This window comes from Aegilops tauschii, chromosome 3 (assembly GCF_002575655.3).
Source record: "Aegilops tauschii subsp. strangulata cultivar AL8/78 chromosome 3, Aet v6.0, whole genome shotgun sequence".
Taxonomy (NCBI): Eukaryota; Viridiplantae; Streptophyta; class Magnoliopsida; order Poales; family Poaceae; genus Aegilops; species Aegilops tauschii.
Window position 1 is genome coordinate 23,496 of NC_053037.3, and position 22,967 is coordinate 46,462.

The window sequence follows — 22,967 nt, forward strand, 5'->3', positions numbered from 1 at the left end:
AAAAAATGACAAAAGAATAACAAAAACCAAAAAATAAACCCAAAAAAGAAAGAAAGCTACATCTGCCCCTGAACTACATCTGCCATCCACGAACCACGAACCCAGCATACGATCCACCATCTTCCAGATGCCGCCGATGCAGACCACAATCTGCATCTGCCCCTGAACTACCTCCCAAGCTCCGCGCTGGCATTGGAGCAAACACGGTCGCAACAGCTGAGCCCGAGGACACAGGTCCACCACGAGGATGTCGCCGTCGCCACGCCATCCTTGCTTGAACAGACTAATTTTCAAATCCATCCCCAACCATAGGACCGATCGCCTTGTCGGAGTAGGATCTGAAGAAATTTTATTCAACGCCGCCATCGCCGTCGCCGAAGCCAAGCCAATGAACAACCTAAAAATCTAAACTGCAAGAGTAAAAAAACGATCCGCACGCGTAAAACTACATTGTTTGTACGTTTATGTATACATGCGTAAAAAATTCAATACACATTCAACATTCTTCAAATACATGACATTTTTGGAACATTTAATAAACATTTAGTATGTTGTTTTTGAAACATTCAACATTCTTCAAACTTCAAATACATGACAATTTTTGGAACATTCTTCGATATACATGTTTGGAACATTTCCTTTGAATAACATTTTTCCAATGCATGTTGAACATTTGTTTTGAATGCTGCAAAAATAATTCTTAATATTATGCAAACATTTGTCTTACAGTCTATTAAAAATTTTAAAATGTCACGAACAATTTGTTTTTGAAATGTGTGGGTTTTTTGAGTCAAATATATATTTTTTGAATTTTTCAACTTTTTTTATATTACATGACCACGTTTTTAGGTTGTATAAAAATTTGTTTTGTAAAAAGTGTCACTACTGTTTATTGGAACGATTGAACGTTTTTTAATCTCATGTGCATGTTTTAAATGGTATGAAATATTTTTTTTAAATTACGCAAACATTTTCAAATTGTTCAAACTTTTTTTCTAATGTCACAGTCATTTTTGGGAATATGTGAACATTTTCTAAATGTCACAAACATTTTTCTGAATGGTACAAAACATTTAATAAAAGTATTTTTACAAAGATTTTTTTCAGAGCCAAATGTATTTCCTGATCTCCTCGAATATCCACTATAAACAGCAAGTAAGTGTGAGGTATCTATCTGAAAACGCTCACTAATTATCTAGGTTTAGTTTTCTCTTTTGCACAAATTATCTGAATTTGCAAAAGCCATTGTTTCCTTTCTTAATTTCACACAACACATTGCACAGGCTAATAGGACAATAAATTCCATTCCAGGGACTCAAAATGATCTGATTCTGAACGAACAAAGTTGGACGAATCATAGTTGTGTTGAACACGACCACGACGAAACTATGCGGTAAAGAAACGCATCATGGACCCTCAGGGTGTGGGAAAGTAAAAGAAGATGGCAAGAAGAGTGATTGTGCAGGCAATGCAATGCAAAATGTACATGCATCTTGAGATAAATCCCTATTAAGATGTGGACTCTTGGTATTCACAGTACAATCAGGTAGCAGCCAAATAAGCTGCTTTTTAGGCAGTTGATGTTTCCTAAGCTTGTATTTATTATGGAATATCAATGCATCTATGCAATTAGTTGAGGTAAATCCTGCACAATGGATGCTAAATCCTACCCCCTAGTGTTGCCAAGATATATGTTGATTCATACTGGGAATGGAATGAATGAATGAATTCACAGCCACATAACTCTGTGGAGATGTCCCCTGGAATGGAAAGCATGGCAACTATGAATCCACTAACCACATGGCTGATTGCTTCTCAATCATCAGTGTGATGATACTATATATGATGATGATGAGATGCATAACAAAATAAAGCAACTGCGACGATGATGATGCAGAAAAGCAAGCAGAAATGATTTGATGATGACAAAATAACGTCTGCCATCCATCCATCCATCCATCCACACAGAAGAAGTCACTGGCTACTACTAGTACATCTAGTTCATCATCATCAACTCGACTGGAAATAATAAAAGCAACAGCGGCAGCATCTCTATGTAATAATCAACAAAAGACAGCCAGCATATGCGAGTGCGTGCGTTCATGCCTAGATCGAAAATATTAAGACGTAGTTCACTAACTAGCTAGCTAAGCTAGGGAGGAGCAACACAAGCCCCATCCATCCATCCATCAGTACGGCAGGGAAGGCCTACGACGACGGAGGAGCCGAGCCCGAAGGCCCAGGGGGCGGCTGCGTCTTGTCGAGCTTGGACAGGAGCCGCTGCATCTCAGCAAGGAGGCTCGCCGACACGGGCGCCGCTCCGGCTCCTCCAGCGGGAGCGGGAGCCGGCAAAGACCGACCGTTCTTCAGGGACGAGATCATGTTCTCCACGTTCTTCCTCATGTCGGCACGAGCCAGCGGGGGCTTGGCAGGACGGGCAGGTGCAAGCGTGATCGCCTCCAGGTAGTTGAGCCCCAGGGTGGCCCAGGGGGGCCCGAACTGCCCGAAGATGCCTGGGATCTCCGCCTTGGTGTAGGCCGCCTCCGCCTCGGTGCTCTTCCCAAACACCACGCGCGCGTCGCGGCGCTCTTCTGATATGTCGCACTCCGACTCCACCAGGACGCCAAACCTGCGGAACTCTGAGAGCAGCTCCTCCTTGGTGGGGACCATGGTGCCGTCCAAGAATTTCACCCGGATCTCTGCTGGGTTGGCAAAGTATGCTGCTGCGGGCTTCTTGTTTCTCCTCTTCTGGGCAGAGTTGGGTGCATCAGGGCAGGGGCTCCCATTGGTACCACCACTAGTACCTTTTGCAGGAGAAGAATGGCTAGCTCCATCAGCAACTGCCTTGTTCTGGCTAGTCTGTTCAACCTTTTGAGTCTCATCATCTCCAGCAGCGACCTCCTCCACTTTCTTGTACGTTTCCGGCAGCATCGCCTGAATCAGAGATGTGTATGACTCTTGAACTGCACGAACTTGCACACTTGCCTTGTCTTTGTTTTCATCGGCGGGCTGGGATATGATATCTCCATGGATAGGTGGAAGCGAGCCACTTGTAGCAGGCACATCTTCAACAGCAGCAACTTGTTCATTTATATCTAGTACAGGAATACTAGCTTCCAGCTCCATGGCTTCCATCTGGACACTTGTGACGACAGGCACATCTACAACACTTTCCACATTCATATCTAATAACTGAATACCACCAGTTTCAGGCACAGTCATCACTTGTGCGTGTGCACTTGCGGCAGGAACATCTGCGTTAAGAATATCCGCATTCATACCAGCAGCTTCAGGCATTTTAACGTCAGCCTGATGTTTGGCAGCAACATCTTGGCTAAGAGTAGTATCCACGTTCATATCCACATTCATAGGCACTGTAACTTGAGTCTGGGGCACATCTCCGTCCACATTCATCATATCAGTTGCTGGCTTTGTTGCTTCCTCCTCATTCTTTTTGGCAGATTGGTCAGATGAAGCATTCACAACGGATCCACCGTCCCCTTGCTCCTGCTCCTCTCCTGATTTTACTCCTCCAGACATTGTAGCTGAAATAGGGCTCTTGGACACCAACAAGCTGTTCTTCATCTTGGGATCAGGAACCCCAGCTCCCATGCCTGGTTTGACTTGGCTCATGATATCTTGAGCACTCACCTGCCTGATAGGAATAGCGGGTGTGATAACCAAGCCAGAGCCAGAGCCAGGCCCAAGAGTTGCTTTTGGGGAGGTTTTGTCCATCTTCTTCCTCTTGTTGATAACAGAGCCTTTTGGGGAGGTTCCATCCTGCTCCTTCTTCTTTCTGCCCCTCTTCTTCTTCTCAGAAACATTCTCCTCTTTCTTATTCTCCTCAGAAGCATCCTCCGCTGCACAGTCAAGAGCGGCCGTCTTCTTCTTGTTGTTGTTGTTGTTGTTGATAGAAGAAGAATCGGCACTGCCATCCTGATCCTTCTTCTTTCTACCACGCTTACCCTTGCCTTGTTTCGGAGTAGCAGCTGAATCTGAAACCAGGCCAGCAGCAACAGGGCCGTCTGCAGCAGCATTCTTGGGCACCGGGCATTCATGGTCCTTGTAGGAGTCATGGTGAGCACCCTCAGCAAATACGGAGCTCCTGAGCAGGCCAAGGAAGTCCTCCGCGGCCTTGGGGAAGTGCCTCTTGTGAGAGACGTCCTCCCCGAAGCAGCGCAGCAGCAGCAGGACCTCCTGAGCAGCAACATTGTCCAGCGGAAGCGGCGGCGGCACCACCTTGCTCTTCTTCTTCAGCTGCTTCTCATGTGGTGACCCCTTGTTATACTTGCTCTCATCCTTGTTAGCAGCGCTGGTGGGCGGTGATTTCTTTGGCGAATCATCTGACCTGTCCTCAAGAGCAAAGACGCCGATGTTGGTGTAGGGCGGCGAGAGATACTTGCTCTTCTTGCGCTCGCGCCTCCCGGAGAGGGCAGTGCCGCTCTCATCCTTGTTCTGGCTGCTGAGTTTCTGCTCCTCCTCCTCCTCGGAGTCCATGAGCGAGGCTCTCCTTCTCTGCTTGGGGGTCTTGTGTGCCATCTCGGCTTTGTCCTTGTCCTCCTCCTCCTGCTCCTCCTTGTCCTTGGGAGTGGGGGCTTTGGTGCGGCTCTTGCTCTGCTTGGGCGTCTTGTGCAGCGGCACCACCACGGCCTTCTTCTCCTCCTCCTCCTCCTCTTCAGAGGCGGCCAGCATGTCGAGATCAATCTTGTCGATGAGGTCGTCTTTGGTGCGGCGCTGGTAGCCCCATCCCTGGGCGAGCGCCTGGACCCAGCTCTTGAGGCGGGCGTGGTCCAGCAGGCCGAGGGCGGGGGCGTCGACGGCCGCGCTGCCGAGCGCGGCGAGGAACTCCCGGGGCTCGAGGAGGTTGGCGACGGCGGTGATGACGACCTTGTTGTTGTTGTCGTCGGCCTCGGATGATTCTTGGGGGCCGCGGGCGCAGGGGCAGGTGAGGGCGTCGCAGAGGATGCCGACGGCCGTGGCCCTGGCGTGGGCGACGGCGGCGACAAAGGCGAGGCCTTTGTTGGCCCGCGCGAGGGCGTCGGCGTCGGGGGCGGCGAGGAAGGGCTTGACGGCCACGGCGGGGCGGTGGTCGTCGGAGTACTCGGCGCCGAGGGAGGAGACGAGGGGTGGTTGGGTGGAGGTGGATGGGGCGTGGAGGCGCGCTGGCCACCAGTGGTGGCGGCCCTTGGTCTTGGCCCAGACGAGCTCCCCGGCGGCTAGGGTTTGGGGTTGCGGGGGCTCGGGATCGTCCGTCGCCATCGGCGCAGGGGAGGGGATTGGGATTGGGATTGGCGGCGGGTGGGTGGATGGATTTGGGGGAGGAGGGGAGGGGGTTTAGGGCTGGCGGATGGATGGATCCGATTGGATTGGATTTGGAAGGAGATTCCCTTAATGCGGGCGGGGCGGTTTGAGATGAGGAGGCGCCGACGGGAAAGAAAAAAAGGTTGGAGATTTGAGATTGGATGAGATCTCCTTCCCTTCTTCTCCGGGTCCGGTGGGGTGGGGTGGGGCGGCGCCGGCGCCGGCGAGGGTTGGGTGGGGAGTGGGGAGTGGGGAGAGGAGACGAGCAGGCAGCCTGCCTTCTTGCTATTCACTTCACTAGAGGGGAGTGGGTGAGTGGAGCGGTGGCATAGTTCTCCTGCACACCACGTGGAGATTCTCTCGCTCGCTCGCTCCAATCTTCTAGTACTACAATGGGTTTGTGATGAACCGGTGGAGAGGTGACGACCCATGATATTGTCAGCTCTGGCCATGGTGTGGAGGCATTTGATAATGAAGCCTGGAAGAACAAAAGGATGGAATGGGCACATGCAATATGGGATAACATAGGTCAGATAAGGATCTAAAGAAGAAGAAGAAGAACAATAGAGGAGAAGAAGAAGAAGAAACAACATAAGCATAACAAGAGGAAGAGGATGGACTTCCACCTAGTTAGCACCGATGAACTTTTCCCTATTCATCCATATGGCTCTTCATAATTTGTACTGCCATTTGTTAGTAGCTAGAATGAACTGTCATTTGTTTCCTAGCTAGAACTGAAGTTATGTTCAGATCATGTATAGTAAGGTTACCACTAGTGAGAAGTGATGACAAGATTTTATGCAGTTTGTAACCAAATAACGTGTGTTATGTGCACCTAGTCAACACACACAACAAAACGATGGGTCAATATTAGTTCCCTTGTGCGGAAAACCCTATTCGCCGCTCTCTGCGGCGAATTGTCGGGGTTTCGCACAGGGGCAAGTATGAGAGCGAGGAGACTTGGGCCGGCCCACTTACAGCTTTACACAGTGCGGCCAACGGTTTTGGAAACCTTCTAGAAGGTTCTTGGAACCGGGTTTTTTTCCTGTGCTATTTCCTTTCGTGTTTTCTCGGTTTTCATTCGTTTCTTATTTTTGTTTTTTCCTTTTTCCTTTTTTGCTTCTATTTTTCTTTTCTTTTTATTTTACTTTCTTTATTTTTTTCGTTTTTCACAATAAGTTTAGAAATTTCAAGAAAATCACATTTTCCAAAATTTGTACCAAATTTCACAAAATTTGCCTATTTTTCGTTTTTGTTCGAAATAGAAAAAATGTTCAAAATTCAAAAAAATTAGAATTTCCAAAGTTGTTCACTTATTTTCAAAAAACATTCAAAAAATTGATTTCTTTTTATAATTTTAAAATTGTTCAACATTTGAGAAAAAAAACATTTTCAAATTTTGTTCATAATTTCAAAAAATGTTCTGGAATTTCAAAAACTGTTCGCATTTTAAAATTTTGTTCATGAATTCAAAAAGAATTCATATTTTAAAGTTCACAAAATAAGAAAATGTTTGGGAATTTCAATAATTGTTCTTGTTTTCGAATTTGTTCATGTTTTTAATTTTTTCCACAAATTCTCAGTATGTTTGCGCTATTTAAGAAAATGTTTGCACTTTACGAAAAAATGTTTGTAATTGCATAAAATTGCTCGTGTTTTCAATTCTTGTTCACAATTTTTCATAAAAATGTACATGGTTTCAACAATTTGTTCGCAATTTAAAAAAATGTTACAATGTTTCAAATTTTGTTCACATTTCGCCAAAAGCATGCCAATTTTGTTTACAATTTCGAAAAAAGTGTTCATGTTTTAACTTTTTGTCCAGAATTAAAAAAATGTTCTTGTTTCCAATTTTTGTTCCAAATTTGAAATCTGTTGATAATCCGGTAATTTCAGAAAATGTTTGCATTTTTCTTTTTTTTTTTGATAAAAATCGGAATTACAAAATGGTTTCACTATTTAAAGAGTTTGGAATATCAAAAGAATTACGGCATTTCAAATCTCGACGACTGCAATGTGTTCTTGTTGCGTTTTGCGCCTCTATCACTAGTGGTTGACGTGTGGTGTATTGGTTTTCCGCTTGAGGTTTGAACCTGCGTAGTGCGAGGTCGCAGGATTGAATCTTGCTTCTATCAGTTTTTTTTGTTCGCGCGACAGGAAATAACAAGTGGCGTGTAGGTGGGCGGCCCAGGCGAAGGACTGCCCGCGCGAAACCCTGCCATTCTGCCTCGTGCAGCCAACCCTAGATGTGGGCAACCAAACTATTTGCAGATATTGGGTTTGGGGGTGTTTTACCTCAGCCAGACCCATGAGAGAAACACAAGCAATGTAGGAAAAATGGGCGCAGACAACCAAACACCATTTGCCTCAAGATGTGTTTTGCTCGAGTCTCACCCCCATCCATTTATTTTTCAGCATCTCTTTCTTCCTGCTGACAGGCAGGGCCCACACTGTCGATCCAAAAACCAAAGGTAGATTTTATTTTTATTTTTGCAGAAGCCCCTGGATGGACATGGATTCCCTTCCTTGTAAAAGCAGCAAAGGCACTACTGGAAAACTTGAGAGACAGGGCAGAGCCGGAGGGAGCAGAGAGAGATATTCCAAGTTTGTGTAAGTGTATGTAGGGGTGAGTGCACGCAGCATCTGATTCCATTTCCATGCCGCCGATCATCTTCGATCCTCTGCTAGCTTCGCCTTCCCCCTCTCGATTGAGACCGCCTTTCTCCACTATAAATAGCAATCCCACCGCCGTCGCCGTGTAGTCAACCAGCAGCCAAACACATTGCCATCGCCGGCCGGTGTCTTCAGCTTGCTCCCAGTCCCAGTACGTACGTTCAAAGCCATGGCGGACGGCGACCAGAACCAGCAGCCGCCGCGCTACTGGTTCCCCTACTGGAGCGGGCCGCCGCCCCCGGTGCGCCCGCAGATGTCGCGCCGCCTCTCCCCGCCCGCAGCGCCGTCCTCGCCAGCACTGCCGTCCTCGCCCGCAGTGCCGTCCTCGCCGCGCCGCCCGTCGCCCTCCCACCCCCGCCAACCCACTCCTCCTCGTGCGGCTCAGAGCCAGGCGTCCTCCCGCCCGTCCCCGTCCCGGGCCTCGCCGCTCGCGCCCATCCGAGAGCCGCCCAACAGCAACTCCAACGCCGGTGCTACTGCCAGGCCGCCTCCAAAGCCCAAGCACAAGGACGTGGAGGTCGTCCCGCAGCCGGAGAAAGCCGCCGTGCACCCGACTGCCGCTGCGGCTGAGACCAAGCACGGCAAGGCCGCCCAACACCACCACAAGGAGAAGGAGGCCGACAAGGAGAAGAAGGACGAGCACAAGAGCAAGGACAAGAAGAACCACGCCGGTGAGGACAGCAAGCACAAGGATAAAGAGAAGAAGCACCATGCCGACGCCGGCGATGAGGACAGCAAGCACAAGGAGAAGGAGAAGGAGAAAGACAAGGAGAAGAAGCACCATGCTGACGGCGGCGAGGAGGGCAAGCACAAGGGGAAGGAGCACGGGAAGCTGCACGGCGAGCTCAAGGCCGACATGGTGCGCAGGGCCACCGGCTCCGGGCACGGGCACCCGGGGGCGAGCGCGATCACGCTGGCGGGGGAGAACAAGGGCGCGTCCATGAAGGTGGGCGGCAAGAGCAAGGACGGCTCATGGAAGGAGCACCAGGGCGGGCACCGGCTGGACGGGAAGCCGGTGGACGGCGAGAAGAAGCAGGGGATGATGAGGGCGCTGATCAACAGCAACGTGCAGGTGATCAACAACTCGCTGCTGCTGCACAGCTCCTGCAGCGGCGGCGACCCAGGCGTGCACCTCAACCTCTCCGCCAAGTCCTCCGCCAGGAAAGACAAGCAGAAGCACGCGGCCGGAGCCGACAAGAGCGACAAAGCTGCTGCTGCAAAGAAATGAGCGCCGTCGCCGACTCGCCGGCCACTGGAAACGGCGGTAGATACTCAGTCGAGGATGTAACTATATGCAAATAAATAAGAGCAATCCTACACGCACGGGCTAACAACGGGGTGCCTTAACACTAATTAACCTCTCCCCCCTGATTTTCTCTTTCTAACCCCAATCAAACTATGCCAGCCCGTAAACCCTGTAAAATTCTGCCCGTGTGCATCGCCGGAAAATTTATTATCCTCGGCCTGAAAGCTCTCCTAAAAATACTCTTTTTTTTAGAAAATCCTAAAAATACTCAATCCGATGATGTGTCATGTACTAACATGAAACGGGCCTCTTATTTGGTGCCGGCCGACCAATGAATATACGCTTCATTGCTGGCCCAAACTCCACAAGAAACTGCTTCAAAAAAAAAAAACTCCACAAGAAACTTGTGAACTTTGTGGAAGTATCTAGAGTGTATGAAATTAGCAAATAACATGATAGATGTTTCTAAATCTACAAGACTTATATTTTTTAGGTGTAATAGTTAAAAGCAGAATTCGAGAGTGTATGAAGCATCAACGATTCTTTTTGTCTTTGAACCCCCGCACATGTCACAGTTGTGCTCCTTCCTTGGTCTCGCACTTGCTATGAAATCATAGTATTTAGAATTCAAAAGCCTTATCTGTTTGACTCTTATAGTAGTTCTTAGAGCAACAACAAAAAACTAGTGTAACGCGTCTAAACCTTGCAATGTCGCCTTAGTTAAAAAAACCCTTAGTAGATTCCGATGGTTAACAACGGGCGGTTTTGAAGGAAGTAATGTTAGTAACAAGCGTATGTAGAGTCTCGAAACAAAAATTTATCTCCCACATCGTTACCGGGAGTGGCTATATGTGCATTAGTAACACCAAAAGTGTTTGCGGTACCCTTACATGTTCCCTCTATGGATGTAATTGTTGTTGTGCTCCTTCCTTAGTCTTGTAACTTGTATCAAATCATAGTAGTTAGACTTCAAAGGTGCCTGGGTTAGGTCTTTGTTTGTTCGACTTTCATATTAGTTCTCACCACGACAACAATAACAACAAGAAGAAATTAGTGTAACACATCTGAACCTTGCAATGCCGTCTTAGTTGAAAACCCCTTGGTAAATTCCGGTGGTTAACAACGGACGACTAAAGGGACTAATGTTAACAACCAGCATATGCTGACGCTTTAGTCCTTGAAACAAAAATGTATGTCCAACATTGTTAACGGAGCGACTACATGCATCAGTGACACCTAGGGATGTAAATGGCACGGACAATTTCCGTTTAGAATCCACATCTGCATCTGTTTTTAGGGATATGGTATGCACTTGCACGAATCCACCGAGTATGGATGCGGATACAAATTTTGATCAGCCCAATATTCGGTGGATATGTTATCGATAATATCCGACGGATGTGGATTATGAGGGTCTTTTTGCAGATGACCCGAGGTTATCAAATAAGATTATTCGATAAATTTAACCCTTGACAATCCAAAAATACCAGATTAGCCCACTAATTAGAATAATCGTATATAAACTGTTCTAGAGGATTGACGTGAGTTATGACTTTAAACGCTTGGCCACTGTCTAGTGTTTTGCAGTTGGATAAAAAAATTGTGATCATATTATTTGCATAGTAGAGAAAATATCACTCTCATTGCACATATGACCCGATACTTTTGTCCGTTATTTTTATTTTTATTTTTTAGAAACAAGTTTTTTTTAGTTTTTGTAAATTTGCAAGGATTTTTTAGTTGGCCCAATGCCATGCATACCATAGTATTCTGTGGGTTGTGGCCCAAAAGCCCACCTGGCTGCCTAAAATAAACCAAACCCTAGGAGAGGAGAGAGCCCCCTCTCTTTGTGTCCACTGAAGCAACCAAGCAGCCCCTTTGTCTCTCTCTGTGGCTGCCGGTGGCCGGCGGCGAGCGATGAGGGCGGTCATCGGCGCCATCGTCTCCTCCAAGCCGTGCTCGCTCCTCAAGGCCAAGGGCATCCTCGCTGGGTTCTACAAGAGCTCCGCCTCCAACCTCCCCTCCTCCGACGTAGGCACGTACCTCCTCACCGCCGCCGAGGCCGTCGACGACCTCCTCAGGGCCCATCACGAGGTCAAGGTGGAGACGAAGACTGTTGCGATCCCCTATACTTGAAGACTGTTGCGATCCCCTATACTTTGTGGATTATCACGTGGCGGAGATGAAGTAGGCGATGATGCGGAGTCTCTGGACACGTCGAGGTATCAAAGGGAGCATGGTGGCTGCGTTTATGTCGACTGCGCGACCATGGAAGCTTCGGCCATGGCAGAAGCAGGCAAGGGAGAGCGAGGGGGGGGGGGCAGTGAAGGACGTTAGCTCGATTGGGACAACAACTCGATGCTTATCTGCAGCGTCCGTGAGGCAGGCAGGCTGGTGGTGGTGTGGCGCGCGTGCGTGCGCCGTGTTTGGTCTTGCCTCTGCCTATAGGCAGAGGTTGAAGATGATCGGCACAAGTCAGCACAGTGCTGGGCCGACCAGTGGGCCGCTAGGTAGGCCTTCCCTCTCTCTGCTTTTCTATTTTTTTATTTCTCTGTTTTGATTTATTACTAAATCATTTTAGTAAATTCTGAGAAAAATAGTGGATGCAATATGGATTATTCCAGAGACCCTCTATAACTTTTAGAATTATTGGAGCTATAGAAATATTTATAGGATTTTTATAACTCTAATTCAAATATAATATGAGTTAACTCAAAGTCCATAAATGCCATGGAAAAATGTGCATCATCTTTGGTTAAGGTTTTAACCTCTTTCCCTATATTATGAACATTTTTGAAGGGCATTTTGGGTTCATTGAGAAATTTATTTTAGTTGAACCTAGTTTATTAATGTGATGCTAGGGTTTAGTGAATCCCCAATTAAAACTCGTTTGAAATTTAAACCAAAAATTTACTAGCCTAGGACATTACAAAAATAGGGATGTGAAAAGTTTTTTTTCTAGATGTTTGAAATGTAATGAAGATCCGCCGTGTTTGCATGAATCTCGTTTGGATTATATGAAAATCCACCGTGTTTGTGTGAAGGGAATTTCGTCCGGTTAGTTGAAAAGTGGTTTGAAATGTACGCGGGCGATGGCGGCCTTGTGCATCCCCCCTCCACGGACAGATGCGGGGGGAAATTTGCGGGGTCGATGTTGGAGATGCCCTTATAAGAAGGATAGAAACAAGTTTTATTTTTTAGTTGGCCCAGTGGCATGCATACCGTAGTAGAGTATTTTGTGGGCTGCGGCCCAAAATCGCATCCCCATCAATCAATCCACCTAAAACCAACCAACCCAACCCAACCCAACCCTAGGAGAGGAGAAGCGTGTGTGGAGAGCGGCTGCCGGCGGCGCGGCGGCGATGAGGGCGGTGACCGGCAGCATCGTGTCCTCGAAGAGCAAGCGGTGCTCGCTGTTGAAGGCCGAGCGCGTCCTGGAAAGCTTCGGCGAGCGCAACTCGTCGGGCCTCCCCTCCTCCGACGCCGCCACCTACCTCCGCACCACCGCCGACGCCGTCCGCGACCTCCGCTTCTACCTCATCGACCTCCGCAAGCGCCTCCAGCTCCAACAGGTGGACGTGGACGTGGAGGAGGACAGTGAGAGGAAGCGGAGGAACAAGCAAGAGAGGCGTGTCGTCAAGCAGGAGGAGCAAGAAGATGTCCCTTTGATCCAACTCCAACAGGAGGAGGAGGAGGCGGCGGTGGTGTCCAAAGTAGGGATCAGTTTGCTTCCCAGGAAGAAGAAGAAGAAGAAGGAGGAGGAGGAGAAAGACATCATCATCATCAAGCAGGAAGAAGAACAAGAGGAGCACAAGAAGAAGCGGAAGCATGCCGCACAAGAGTTGGTCGAGGTGAAGAAAGAAGAAGAAGCTGATTTCGTCGACCCCGATTTGGGGAGCGACAAGAAGAAGCAGAAAAAGAAGAAGAGGAGCAGAGATGGCGCCGATGACAATGGCAACGCCGCCCAAGAAGCAGAGCATACCAAGAAGAAGCAGCGCAAGTAGTAATAATACTGTCTGGGAGGTTAGTTTAGGCCTTGGAACAAGAACCCATACTGCCTACTTGCAAATGTGTCATGAGGAGGATATTTTCAATGATTTAGAAGAACGGTGAGGTTGATTTAGCTGTCTGTCGCATTCTAGGCTTTATTATTCTAGTACAATTGAGTCTTTTAAAGACAGGCCACTCTGGTAGACTCTGTTTTTGTCTTGTGACACTTATCATTATGCAATGCCATTGTCTTGTCGCAATGAAATTACTGGCTTACTAACTTATCTGTCCATGCTTATGAGGATGTGTATGACCTTTTCCACTTATTGGAGCCTGTTAACAGGTGCCATAGATGAGATTTCTCACCTTCAGATTAGCATTTGGAATTATACTAGTATCTATTTGGTTTAACTCAAGTCCTTAGTGCAGCATTATCTTTTCACCTGCCCTCTAATCAAGCGTGTCATTTTGCAAACCAGCTGTGTGCAAAATAATGTGTCACGAATGATATAAATTCATAGGTTCATCCGTGCCTCAGTTCCCCGCCTTGAGATGCCTCAGTTCCATACTATTACTATGCTTAGTTGCTTACGCTACTGTTAGTGGCCTTATTCATCTGTGCTTATGATGTTTGTAGTGAAATCTACTTATTGGAGCCTGTTGGTCCTTCAAATTAGAATTTGAAATTATACTATATTTTGTTACAAGTTATACAGAAACATTTAACTGAGCGCTTAATGCAGCATTATTTCCTCGCTACTTGTCTTTACATCTATTCACAGATCAAGTGTGTCATTGTATGAAAAATAATGTACCATGACTGATATAAACTTCAGTAAGTTACAGTTTGGACCACGAGCCAGCTCTGAGCCTGAAAAACAAACACGAGCAATCGCTGATTCAGTGCTGTCTTTGCAGCTGATTCATTCTGTGTTTTGCCTCAATAGTCATACACTGATAACTTTTGTGCATGAGATGATTTTCCTTGCTGACAGCTGACACAGCTGTCTGAGTTAGTCAACATTTGCATTTTGTGTCCCATTATGTTGCTCGCGCCTTTGATATCAAAACTTTGCATAAACATCAACTTTGCTGTTTTAAGAGAAAATTATATCGGGCAGAATTTAATTTGCTTTAGAGACTATTGTTGCAAGCATTTTCTGTCAGCCGTGTCCAGTCTCAGATGCTCGCTGGAGCCGTCGCCGTGCCTGGAGCCAAGGGAGCTGATGTGCCGAGGATCGGTGCCAAACGGAGGATGATCACCCTGTTGGACAGCAGTACAAGGCAGAACAATCATGGACCAGCAGCAGAGTCGGATCCAGGTACACCCAACAGCTCTGTTCTGTGACACCTGATATGTACGCCATACTGCTTGGAGATGTGTCATGAGGAATTTTTTTGAAGATTGGTACAGTGAGGTTGATGTTTATTTTACAATCGAGGCTGCGGTCTTTTGACTCATAGCAGCTCTATTTTGTCTTTTGTGCCACCTGATCGTTATGACAAATTATGCTCACTCTGGTTCTGGTAGGCTCAACAGCTCGCTAAATGCAAACTTATTATGCCCACTCTACTGTTATGGCTTACTAATATCTGTGCCTGTGAGAACATGTAGGATCTCTGTAGTGAAGTTTATTACTGAAGCCTGCATTACTGTCCTGCAACTTGTGTGTACACCTGCCCTCCGGTCAAGTGTGTCATTGTATGAGAAAATAATGTACCACAAATGATATTGACTTTAGTAAGTTGCAGTCTGAACCATGAGGCAGCTCTGAGCCTGGAAAAGCAAAGACAAGTATTAATTTTCTATTTTGACTTTAGTAAGTTGCAAGCTGATGTGTCCAATGTTCATTTTCTATTTTGCTGCAATAGTCACACACTGACAACTCTTGTGCGTGAAATGATTTTCCTCACTGACAGTCTGAGTTAGTCAAACTTCGCATTTTAGGCCCAATTATGGTACTCACATGTTCGATATCGAAAACTTTACATAAACATCACCTTCTCTGTTTTAGGACATAATTTAATTTGCTCAAGAGACTAGTGTTGCATATCTTTTCTGTCAGCATGGTCTTTTAAATAGCAGTAGTAAGGTGTAATCATCACTATTTTCTTTTAAGATGTCAAGAGTTGATAAACCATAGTCAGGCGCAAAGTTAGTGGTGGAATGCTTATTGAAAAGAGAGGTTCCACAGTCACCGAGGTTGAATAAGACCCAAAATTATTTTTTCAGATGATTTATAATTACAGTCGGACATGGATGTATATGGATGAAAGACCCAAAAGTACTTCCTCAGATGATTTATAATTACAGTTGAACATGGATGTATGGATGAGTTCCTTCCTTGTGTGCAGAGCAGAGCAGATACTAAAGTGCACTTAATGGAAGGTGGAAAGAATTAAAGGGAAGGTGAGGGTTGTTGAAACTTAGCAATTGATTGTTTTGTAGGTGGAAATTGTCAGTCAACTTTATAATTCCTTTGACCACTTGAAATTGCAGCCAAGACCTTGCAGCGCACCGAAGCCAGCAGAGCATTTTTTGGTATTTGAATCAGGAACTATGACACTGGACAATGAGGAGGACAGGAGCAGGGTCCTGGTAATAAAATTGGTGGCACAGGTCACATAGGATAGGCAAGCATATTGTTGTACCTCTGTCCTCATGAGCTAGGGATGCTGCGCCTTTTGATCCAGCCAAGGCGCAGCTCCTCAAAAGCTTCATCGACTCCGGTGTTGCTCTCATCAAGGTATAAGATTAATATCATCATCTGTTGTGTGCTCTCATCAAGCTACACTCTGTTTTCACTGTTTTTCTCTGTGGATTCTTATTTGTCTGTCTGATGACCAGAGATATTTATTTGACCACGGGAGCCTCGTAGATGCAATCAAAGTTGTCATCTCTGCCGTCAGCTCGACGAGCAGATGAGGATTGTCATGGCAATCAAGGAGGCCGGCAATCTCATCAAGGTCAGTCAGGTTATCAACTTTGTCTTGTTTCTTGATGGAACCATGTGGCTACAGATCGATCACCGGATAGTTGATGTTCAGAGTTCCTGCCTGCCATCCGAGTTTGGCTCTGACGTAGAGAGGGTTCACACCGTGGATCCAGCGGCCACACTGTACACTGGTAAAATCAGACTTCACTGTCTGATCGAGGCAGAGGGTATACATCATACATTTGTCTGCTGCAACGGGTTCGCCGAAACCTAAATAGATTCTTGTTACTAGAGCAGCGCAATTGTTTTTTCAGAATTTCCCGACATTCATAAATAGGATTTTTTAAATGTAAAAATCGGGTGGTTGGGTGCACTGGATACTTTATATGTCCTGATTGCTTCCCTGATGGGGTAATCTTTAGCAAAAGCAAAAGCCAAAGCAAAAAGCAAAACGATCACCAACACGCAAGGCACAGCACCATCCTCAAAAGCCCACCATTCATTTGAGAACCTCCTCCTCCCCTTGATTACACAGTGACTTGCTACTCATATCTTTGTTCCTAGACTAGACAAATAGAAAGAAAAAAAAATACTCTTGACCCAGCTCGAGCGTGCATGGGTCTCTCAGGCGATGTGGTGGTGGAATGGTGGCAGGAGTGGCAGCTGCGCATCCTCGTCCTCGGCAGCCTCTTCATCCAGTACCTCCTCTACTTGTCTTTCTGGGTGCGTCGATCTCCTACCATGCGTAGGAGATTGCGAGTGCTGGTGTGGATCGCATACATAGGCGGCGACGCCGTAGCGATCTACGCCCTCGCCACCCTGTTTGACCGCAGGAAGCAGAGTTTGGATGGGAAGAGCAGAGGCGCCCTGGAGGTTGTATGGGCGCCTGTCCTCCTCATCCACCTGGGCGGCCAGCCATGGATAAGTGCCTACAGCCTCCAAAACAACGACCTTTGGCTTTGGGGACAACATAGAGATTGTAACCCTGGTATCTAAGGAAGGTCACGCTAGCCTTGTACCTCTTGTGCAAGTGGTGGTCTGGCGAGAAAACTTTGCTAGCAGCAGAGCTCTCGCTCTTTGTTGTTGGCATCATCAAATTAGTCCAGAAGCCATGGGCCCTCAGGACCGCCAGCTCCATCAGCACGCAGGCCCTCGGAACCATGCAAATAGATGAAGGGCGCACATACTCACTTGAAAAATATGTATATGAAGCAAAAATGTCTGTTTTACAGGAGGATCACGGTCAGTCTGCTCCATACTCTGTTCGGTATGAAGAAACCCTGAGCTTCTATATGTTTGTTACTTGTTATCAAACACTAGAAATGTTGAAGGAACACATTTTTTGATTACATGATTTTTAATGCATGAACATTTTTTATTATAAGAATACTTAAGAAATACATTGAACACTTTTTAATTACATGACCATCTTAAGATAATATACTGACCACTTAATTTTATTTCATGGATACATTTTCTACTAACATGAACATTTCTTTTAAATGCATTCAACTGTTTTTTCAATTACAGGAACATTTCTATAAATGTGTTGAACAGTTTTTTGTTACATGGATTTTTAATAGAAGAAAAAACTGTCCGCTCCATACTCTGTTCGGATTCAAGAGCTGTCATATTTCGTGAGGTTGGGTTATACGCATGCATACACTAGGCTTTATGGGAGCCTCGAATATAGATTCTATATCTTGTACACCAGAATAGTATCAAATTTGACTGGCCTTGGTGCGGCGTGCTCAGTTTACCTTTTTCCATCCCTGGCCTTAGCTTCTGTGGTGCTCTTTGCTGTGAGCCACAAGGATGGTCACAACAAGAAGGATATCATGGTGACTTACATTCTCTTGTGTTGCACCACCGTGCTGGAGTTGTTGCTTCCCTGCATGCTACTCGCCCAGTGCATCCCATGTTGCAAGCATTTGTTTTCTTCATATGGCCGCGAGCATTTATCTCAAGGGTGGCACGGTATGGTTTCTCAGTTCAACATGATGTCCTTCTGTGTTCGCAAGAAGAAGCCCACATTCCTGATGAAGCTTGCTGCCTTTGTATTTCTAAGGGAGTTTGTTAACCAGCATTGGTATATTCGGCAAGTACCTATAGCGTACCAGATCACAGAGACAGTTCAGCGGCACGTGCAAATTGGTTGGGAGAGGTACATGTACGACGCCGCAAGCTACAGGAGATTCAATGATCTCCGAGGCCAGTGGGCTCTAAGGAGGCACCGTCGGCTGGGAAGGAGCTTGAATAAGCCATTCGATGTGAGTGTCCTCATTTGGCACATCGCCACGGACCTCTGCTTTTATCACCCCAACACATCCCCTCAATGTCGACAAGGAGAAGCCACAAGGCGCGGCCGGGAGATATCCAACTATATGTTGTACCTGCTTCTCTCCCATCCTGAGATGCTAATGCTTGGCACCAGATCGGATCTCTTCACCTTGGCCAGCGGCGAAATTGTCAAACACAGCAAGGCGTCTACGGTCGACATGACAGACGAAATTCTTGCGAGGGAGATCCTTACGATGCCCACATCTTCAGGTGGTGTGATTTACAATGCAAACTCGCTCGCCCAAGTACTGATGGAGCTGGTGGATGAGGTGGAGAGATGGGATGTGATCCAAGGTGTGTGGGTGGAGATGCTTTGCTATTCGGCCAGCCAGTGCAGGGGGTACCTGCATGCCAAGAGCTTGGGTGAAGGTGGGGAGTACCTCTCTACAGTCTGGCTCCTTTGGTCGTTCATGGGGATGGAGGCGTTAGCGGACAGGCATCACAGGTCGTCACAGCCTCCTCAAGAGGTAGGAGAAGAAGAAGAAGAAGAAGAAGAAGAAGAAGAAGGAGACGAATTAATAAGCATGGACTTGCCGTTCCCAAGGCAGAGCCAATCAATGTGAAGACATGCATCTTTCAGCATGGCGCCTTTGGAAACTACCTACTCATCCCAAGTCTGTTTTTGGATGCTTCATTTATTTCTTGAATGTTTGCTTAGATTATGTTTCTTTCCCATGCTATGTGTGCGTGTGTGTGTGCAAATGCAAATCCAGAACATATGATGATTATCCATTGAGCGCTGCTGTGGTTTGGTGGTGCTGCTGAATTTCCATACTAGTAAATTTTAAATGCTTCAAAGTTTCAGATGAATTTTGTAGACTATCTATTCACGGCCAAGTCAAGCTTCTGAGCACGCTGCTGTGGTTTGGGGGGAATTTCCATACAGCAGCTGCAGCTTGGTTGTATCTGAGAATATTTTATTTTTATAAAGGGTGGGAGGGGATCATTTCTTCTAACTAACTTAGACCCAAATTGGTACACATGTCCTTTGTGGCGGTGTCATGGAGACAGAGAGTTGCAGGTATGTCCTCGTAGAGCCGAGTTTTAGGATCTGGTGAGTTTATGCTATTGCGTTTATATGTTGCTTCTGTAGGTTTGATTTTCTTTGGAGATGGGTTTTTGTGGTAAGACGACCTGAACATCTCCCCGGCCCAAGATATCTTCCTATCCTTTTGGATGGCCGACTCAAGGGGCTTTCAGAAACCTCTAGTAATATCAAGTTTATGCAGGTGAACGAGTAGTACGGTAAGGTTTTCCTAGCTGTCGTATCCTAGGATTGATTTCAGACTCACTCAACAGCTCTGTTTTCTGACTCCTGATACTTATGCCATGCTATATATTGTTGCAATGAAATTAATTAGTGAAAAATTATTGTGCCTCTGTTTCATATCATGGATGGTTGCTCCTCTACTAATGTTAATGTCTTACTGGCTTATTCCTCCGTGCTTCTAATATTTGGAGCCTGTTAACAGGTGCCATAGATGATACTTTTGATCTTCAGATTAGCATTTGGAATTATACCATTGCTCTAAACTGAATTGATAGATGTGGTAATGCAAAGAAAGAAGAATTACATAAAAGAATATATTTAACTGAAGTAAGTTACAGTTTGAACCTTCATTTTGTGTTTTGTCGCAATAGTCACAGTGACAGCACTTTCTTTTAAAGCTGTTGCTAGCCAATAAAACACCCATGCTATTGTTTTTATTTTTATTTTTATTTATTTTGGCTGTGTCCTTGTGAGAAGAGCAGATACTAAAGTGCTCTTAAAGGAAGATGGAAAGAATTAATGGGAAGAAAGAATTAATAGGTAGGAATTGTCAGCTTTATCATATATATAGGAGTATCACACAACAGCATATCTTATACGTACTATATAATTCATGTCAGCACTTGAAATCACACCCTTGCACCACCCCTGATGCTGGACAAGGAGGGACTATGGTGCTGGACAAGGAGGAGGAGAGTGTCCGACCTCTGTCCTCATGAGCTAGGGATCCAGCCAAGGCGCACGCAGCTCCTCAAGAGCTTCACTGATTCCAGTGTTGCTCTCATCTCATCATGGTATAAGATTGATATCATCTTCTGTTGTCTGCCTTTCAGCTGCTACTCTCTGTTTTACCGAAAAAGGCTTTCGTCCCGTTTTATAAATAAAGCAAACCGCCAAGAGCACACATACACGGACTAGTCCAGCACGCACACACCCAAGTCACACAACAAGAAGTACAAAGGTTCTGCTGAGGGCACAGCTCAACAAGCCCAAAAGAACACAAAAAAAGAAACGGCCGTAGCCGTAGACCAAGCCGGGCGTCTAATCTGGCTCCGGGGGAGGCGGCGACAGACGGACGGCCATCGAGCGCAGGTCGGCGATGAAGGCGGAGAAGAAGATGTGATTCGAATCTTCAGGGGTACCACACAGCGGGCATAGGCCGGAGCCAGGGCCATTGCGCTTGCGCACCTCCACCCCAGATGGGAGCCGTCCGCGGATTCATTGCCACATGAATATCTGGATTTTCAGTGGCAGGCGTATAGACCAAACCGTGGATCCAAGGGCCACACTGTACGCTGGTAAAATCAGACTTCACTGCTGATTGAGGCGGAGGGACCTCATACTGTTTCATACCATGGATGGTTGCTCTACTGTTAAATCTGTCTGTTTATTGGAACCTGTTGGTGCCATAGATGAGACCTGTGATCTTCAGATTAGCATTTGGAAGTATACTATACTATTGCTGTGTACTGATACACGTGGTGATGCAAAGAAAGAATAATTACATAAAAGAATACATTTACCTCAACTACTCAAGTTGTTAATGCAGCATCGTTGTCCTGCTACTTACCTGTACAAAGAAGGCATCAGTTTGGTTCCCAGGAAGAAGAAAGAGGAGAAGGAGAAAGACATGGTCGATCGTCAAGCGGGAAGAACAAGATGAGGAGGTGATTGGTGTAGAGGAGGAGCCGGAGCACAAGAAGAAGATGCTCCATGCCGTAGTTGGTACGGAGGACAAGGAAAGGAAGAAGCGGAAGCACGCCGCCCAAGAGTTCGCCGAGGTGAAGAAAGAAGAAGCTGATTTCATCGATGCCGATTTGGGGAGCGACAAGAAGAAGAAGAAGAAGAAGAAGAAGAAGAAGAAGAAGAAGAGAAGCAGAGGTGGAGCATACCAAGAAGAAGCAGCGCAAGTAGCAATGCTGTCTGGGAGGGGAGGTTAGGCTTTAGAAGAACTTTTTTGGAGCCTGTACTGTACCATGAGGAATTTTCTCAAGATTTGTACGGTGAGGTTGACCTAGCTATCTGTCATATTTTAGGCTTTATTTTGTGGTTTGCCGCAATGGCGCTTGCACGTTGTATGCCAAAATTTTCAGTCCCATTAGTCATCTAAATAAATGCATTAGGTTGTGTATCTTCAATACAAGAATGCACATGTACTGAAATCATCTTCAATGTTAGTAGTAAGCTGAGTAGTTATGGGTATTTGTGTGCGGTGCTGTGCACGGTCTGCATATCACCACCCTTGTACTAGTATCCAGACCAATCCGCCGTGCATTTATTCTACACTCTCTCGACACGACAGCCGAGAGTGTCCTCAATAACTTGATTGATTCCGGTGTTGCTCTTGTCACAATATAATTAAGATCAATATCATCTGGTGTTGTCTGCCTTGCCTTCCAGCTACTCTTTTATTTTCACTGTTTTCTGTGTGGATCCTTATTTGTCTGTCTGTCTGCCTGTCTGTCCGATGACAAGGGAGGCTTATTTGACCACAGGAGCCTCGTAGATGCCATCACAACCTGCCTGCATTTACCTGTACTGATCATTGGTATACACAGCTGTGTTTGTGGTGGAACAAGACATATATAGCTGCCTGTTAGAAGTATAATTATGTTTATAAGTTAGAGATTAGGAGTTGGAGATAGGATTGGTTTAAACCATGTACGACTTGTCCCCTACTCCAAGTCTCTCTCCCTCATATTGTACTCTATATATACCCCATACCTGTGTCAGATCAGTACAACATACAACAACAATATTAGTCATCCTACAATTTCCACATGGTATTAGAGCGGTTTGTCCAACAACGCCGATCCTAGGACCTTCAACCACTTTCGCAGCGCGCCGCCCCTGAGGAAATCAATCTCCTCTCCCCGGGGGCGCCGCACCCGATCGATCAATGATCAGATTGGTTCCATAGATTAGATTAGTTTCAATTTTCGAAATTCCAGTAGATTATCTTTTACTTTAGCCACAAATAAATCTGATGACCCTCGAATCCCGTGACCATGAGACAAGAAAAATCAAGCACCGACGTTCGTGTGGCAGCGGAGATCAAGACGAGCAGCCAACCAAGGGCGTTACGCACCACGCATCGTCTCGATCTCCCGACGCGAAGCTCCATCGACATGCTCAAGACGCCGCACGCAGGAGCTCCATCGACCTCCCATGAGCCTGCTTCTCCGACAACGACGCGTACCGCCCGATCATG

The 22,967-nt window shown here is 46.4% G+C and overlaps 4 protein-coding genes across 5 annotated transcripts; 3 read left to right on the forward strand and 1 right to left on the reverse strand.

The window, feature by feature from the left end:
* Positions 1-1,889: 1,889 nt before the first annotated feature.
* On the reverse strand, positions 1,890-5,709 carry LOC109756930 (uncharacterized). Its single transcript, XM_020315770.4, has one exon. It carries the CDS (start codon positions 5,257-5,259, stop codon positions 2,209-2,211), a length of 3,051 nt encoding a protein of 1,016 aa, XP_020171359.3. The 5' UTR covers positions 5,260-5,709; the 3' UTR covers positions 1,890-2,208.
* Positions 5,710-8,012: 2,303 nt separating this feature from the next.
* LOC109756934 (uncharacterized) lies at positions 8,013-9,293 on the forward strand. Its single transcript, XM_020315773.4, has one exon. The coding sequence runs from the start codon at positions 8,144-8,146 to the stop codon at positions 9,200-9,202; it is 1,059 nt and encodes a 352-aa protein (XP_020171362.1). The 5' UTR covers positions 8,013-8,143; the 3' UTR covers positions 9,203-9,293.
* A 3,228-nt stretch (positions 9,294-12,521) lies between these two features.
* On the forward strand, positions 12,522-13,475 carry LOC109756932 (uncharacterized). Its single transcript, XM_073509724.1, has one exon. It carries the CDS (start codon positions 12,583-12,585, stop codon positions 13,222-13,224), a length of 642 nt encoding a protein of 213 aa, XP_073365825.1. The 5' UTR covers positions 12,522-12,582; the 3' UTR covers positions 13,225-13,475.
* Positions 13,476-15,632: 2,157 nt separating this feature from the next.
* LOC120976318 (uncharacterized) lies at positions 15,633-21,887 on the forward strand. 2 transcript variants are annotated; one of them, XR_006671502.2, is made up of 3 exons: positions 15,633-15,957; positions 16,059-20,296; positions 20,377-21,887. XR_006671502.2 is itself a non-coding variant. In XM_045234491.2 (2 exons), exon 2 carries the CDS (start codon positions 17,985-17,987, stop codon positions 19,047-19,049), a length of 1,065 nt encoding a protein of 354 aa, XP_045090426.1. In that variant the 5' UTR covers positions 15,633-15,957; positions 16,059-17,984; the 3' UTR covers positions 19,050-21,887. The 2 variants fall into 2 exon arrangements, 1 of the variants encoding a protein (XP_045090426.1); XM_045234491.2 differs by having other exon boundaries at positions 16,059-21,887.
* Positions 21,888-22,967: the final 1,080 nt, after the last annotated feature.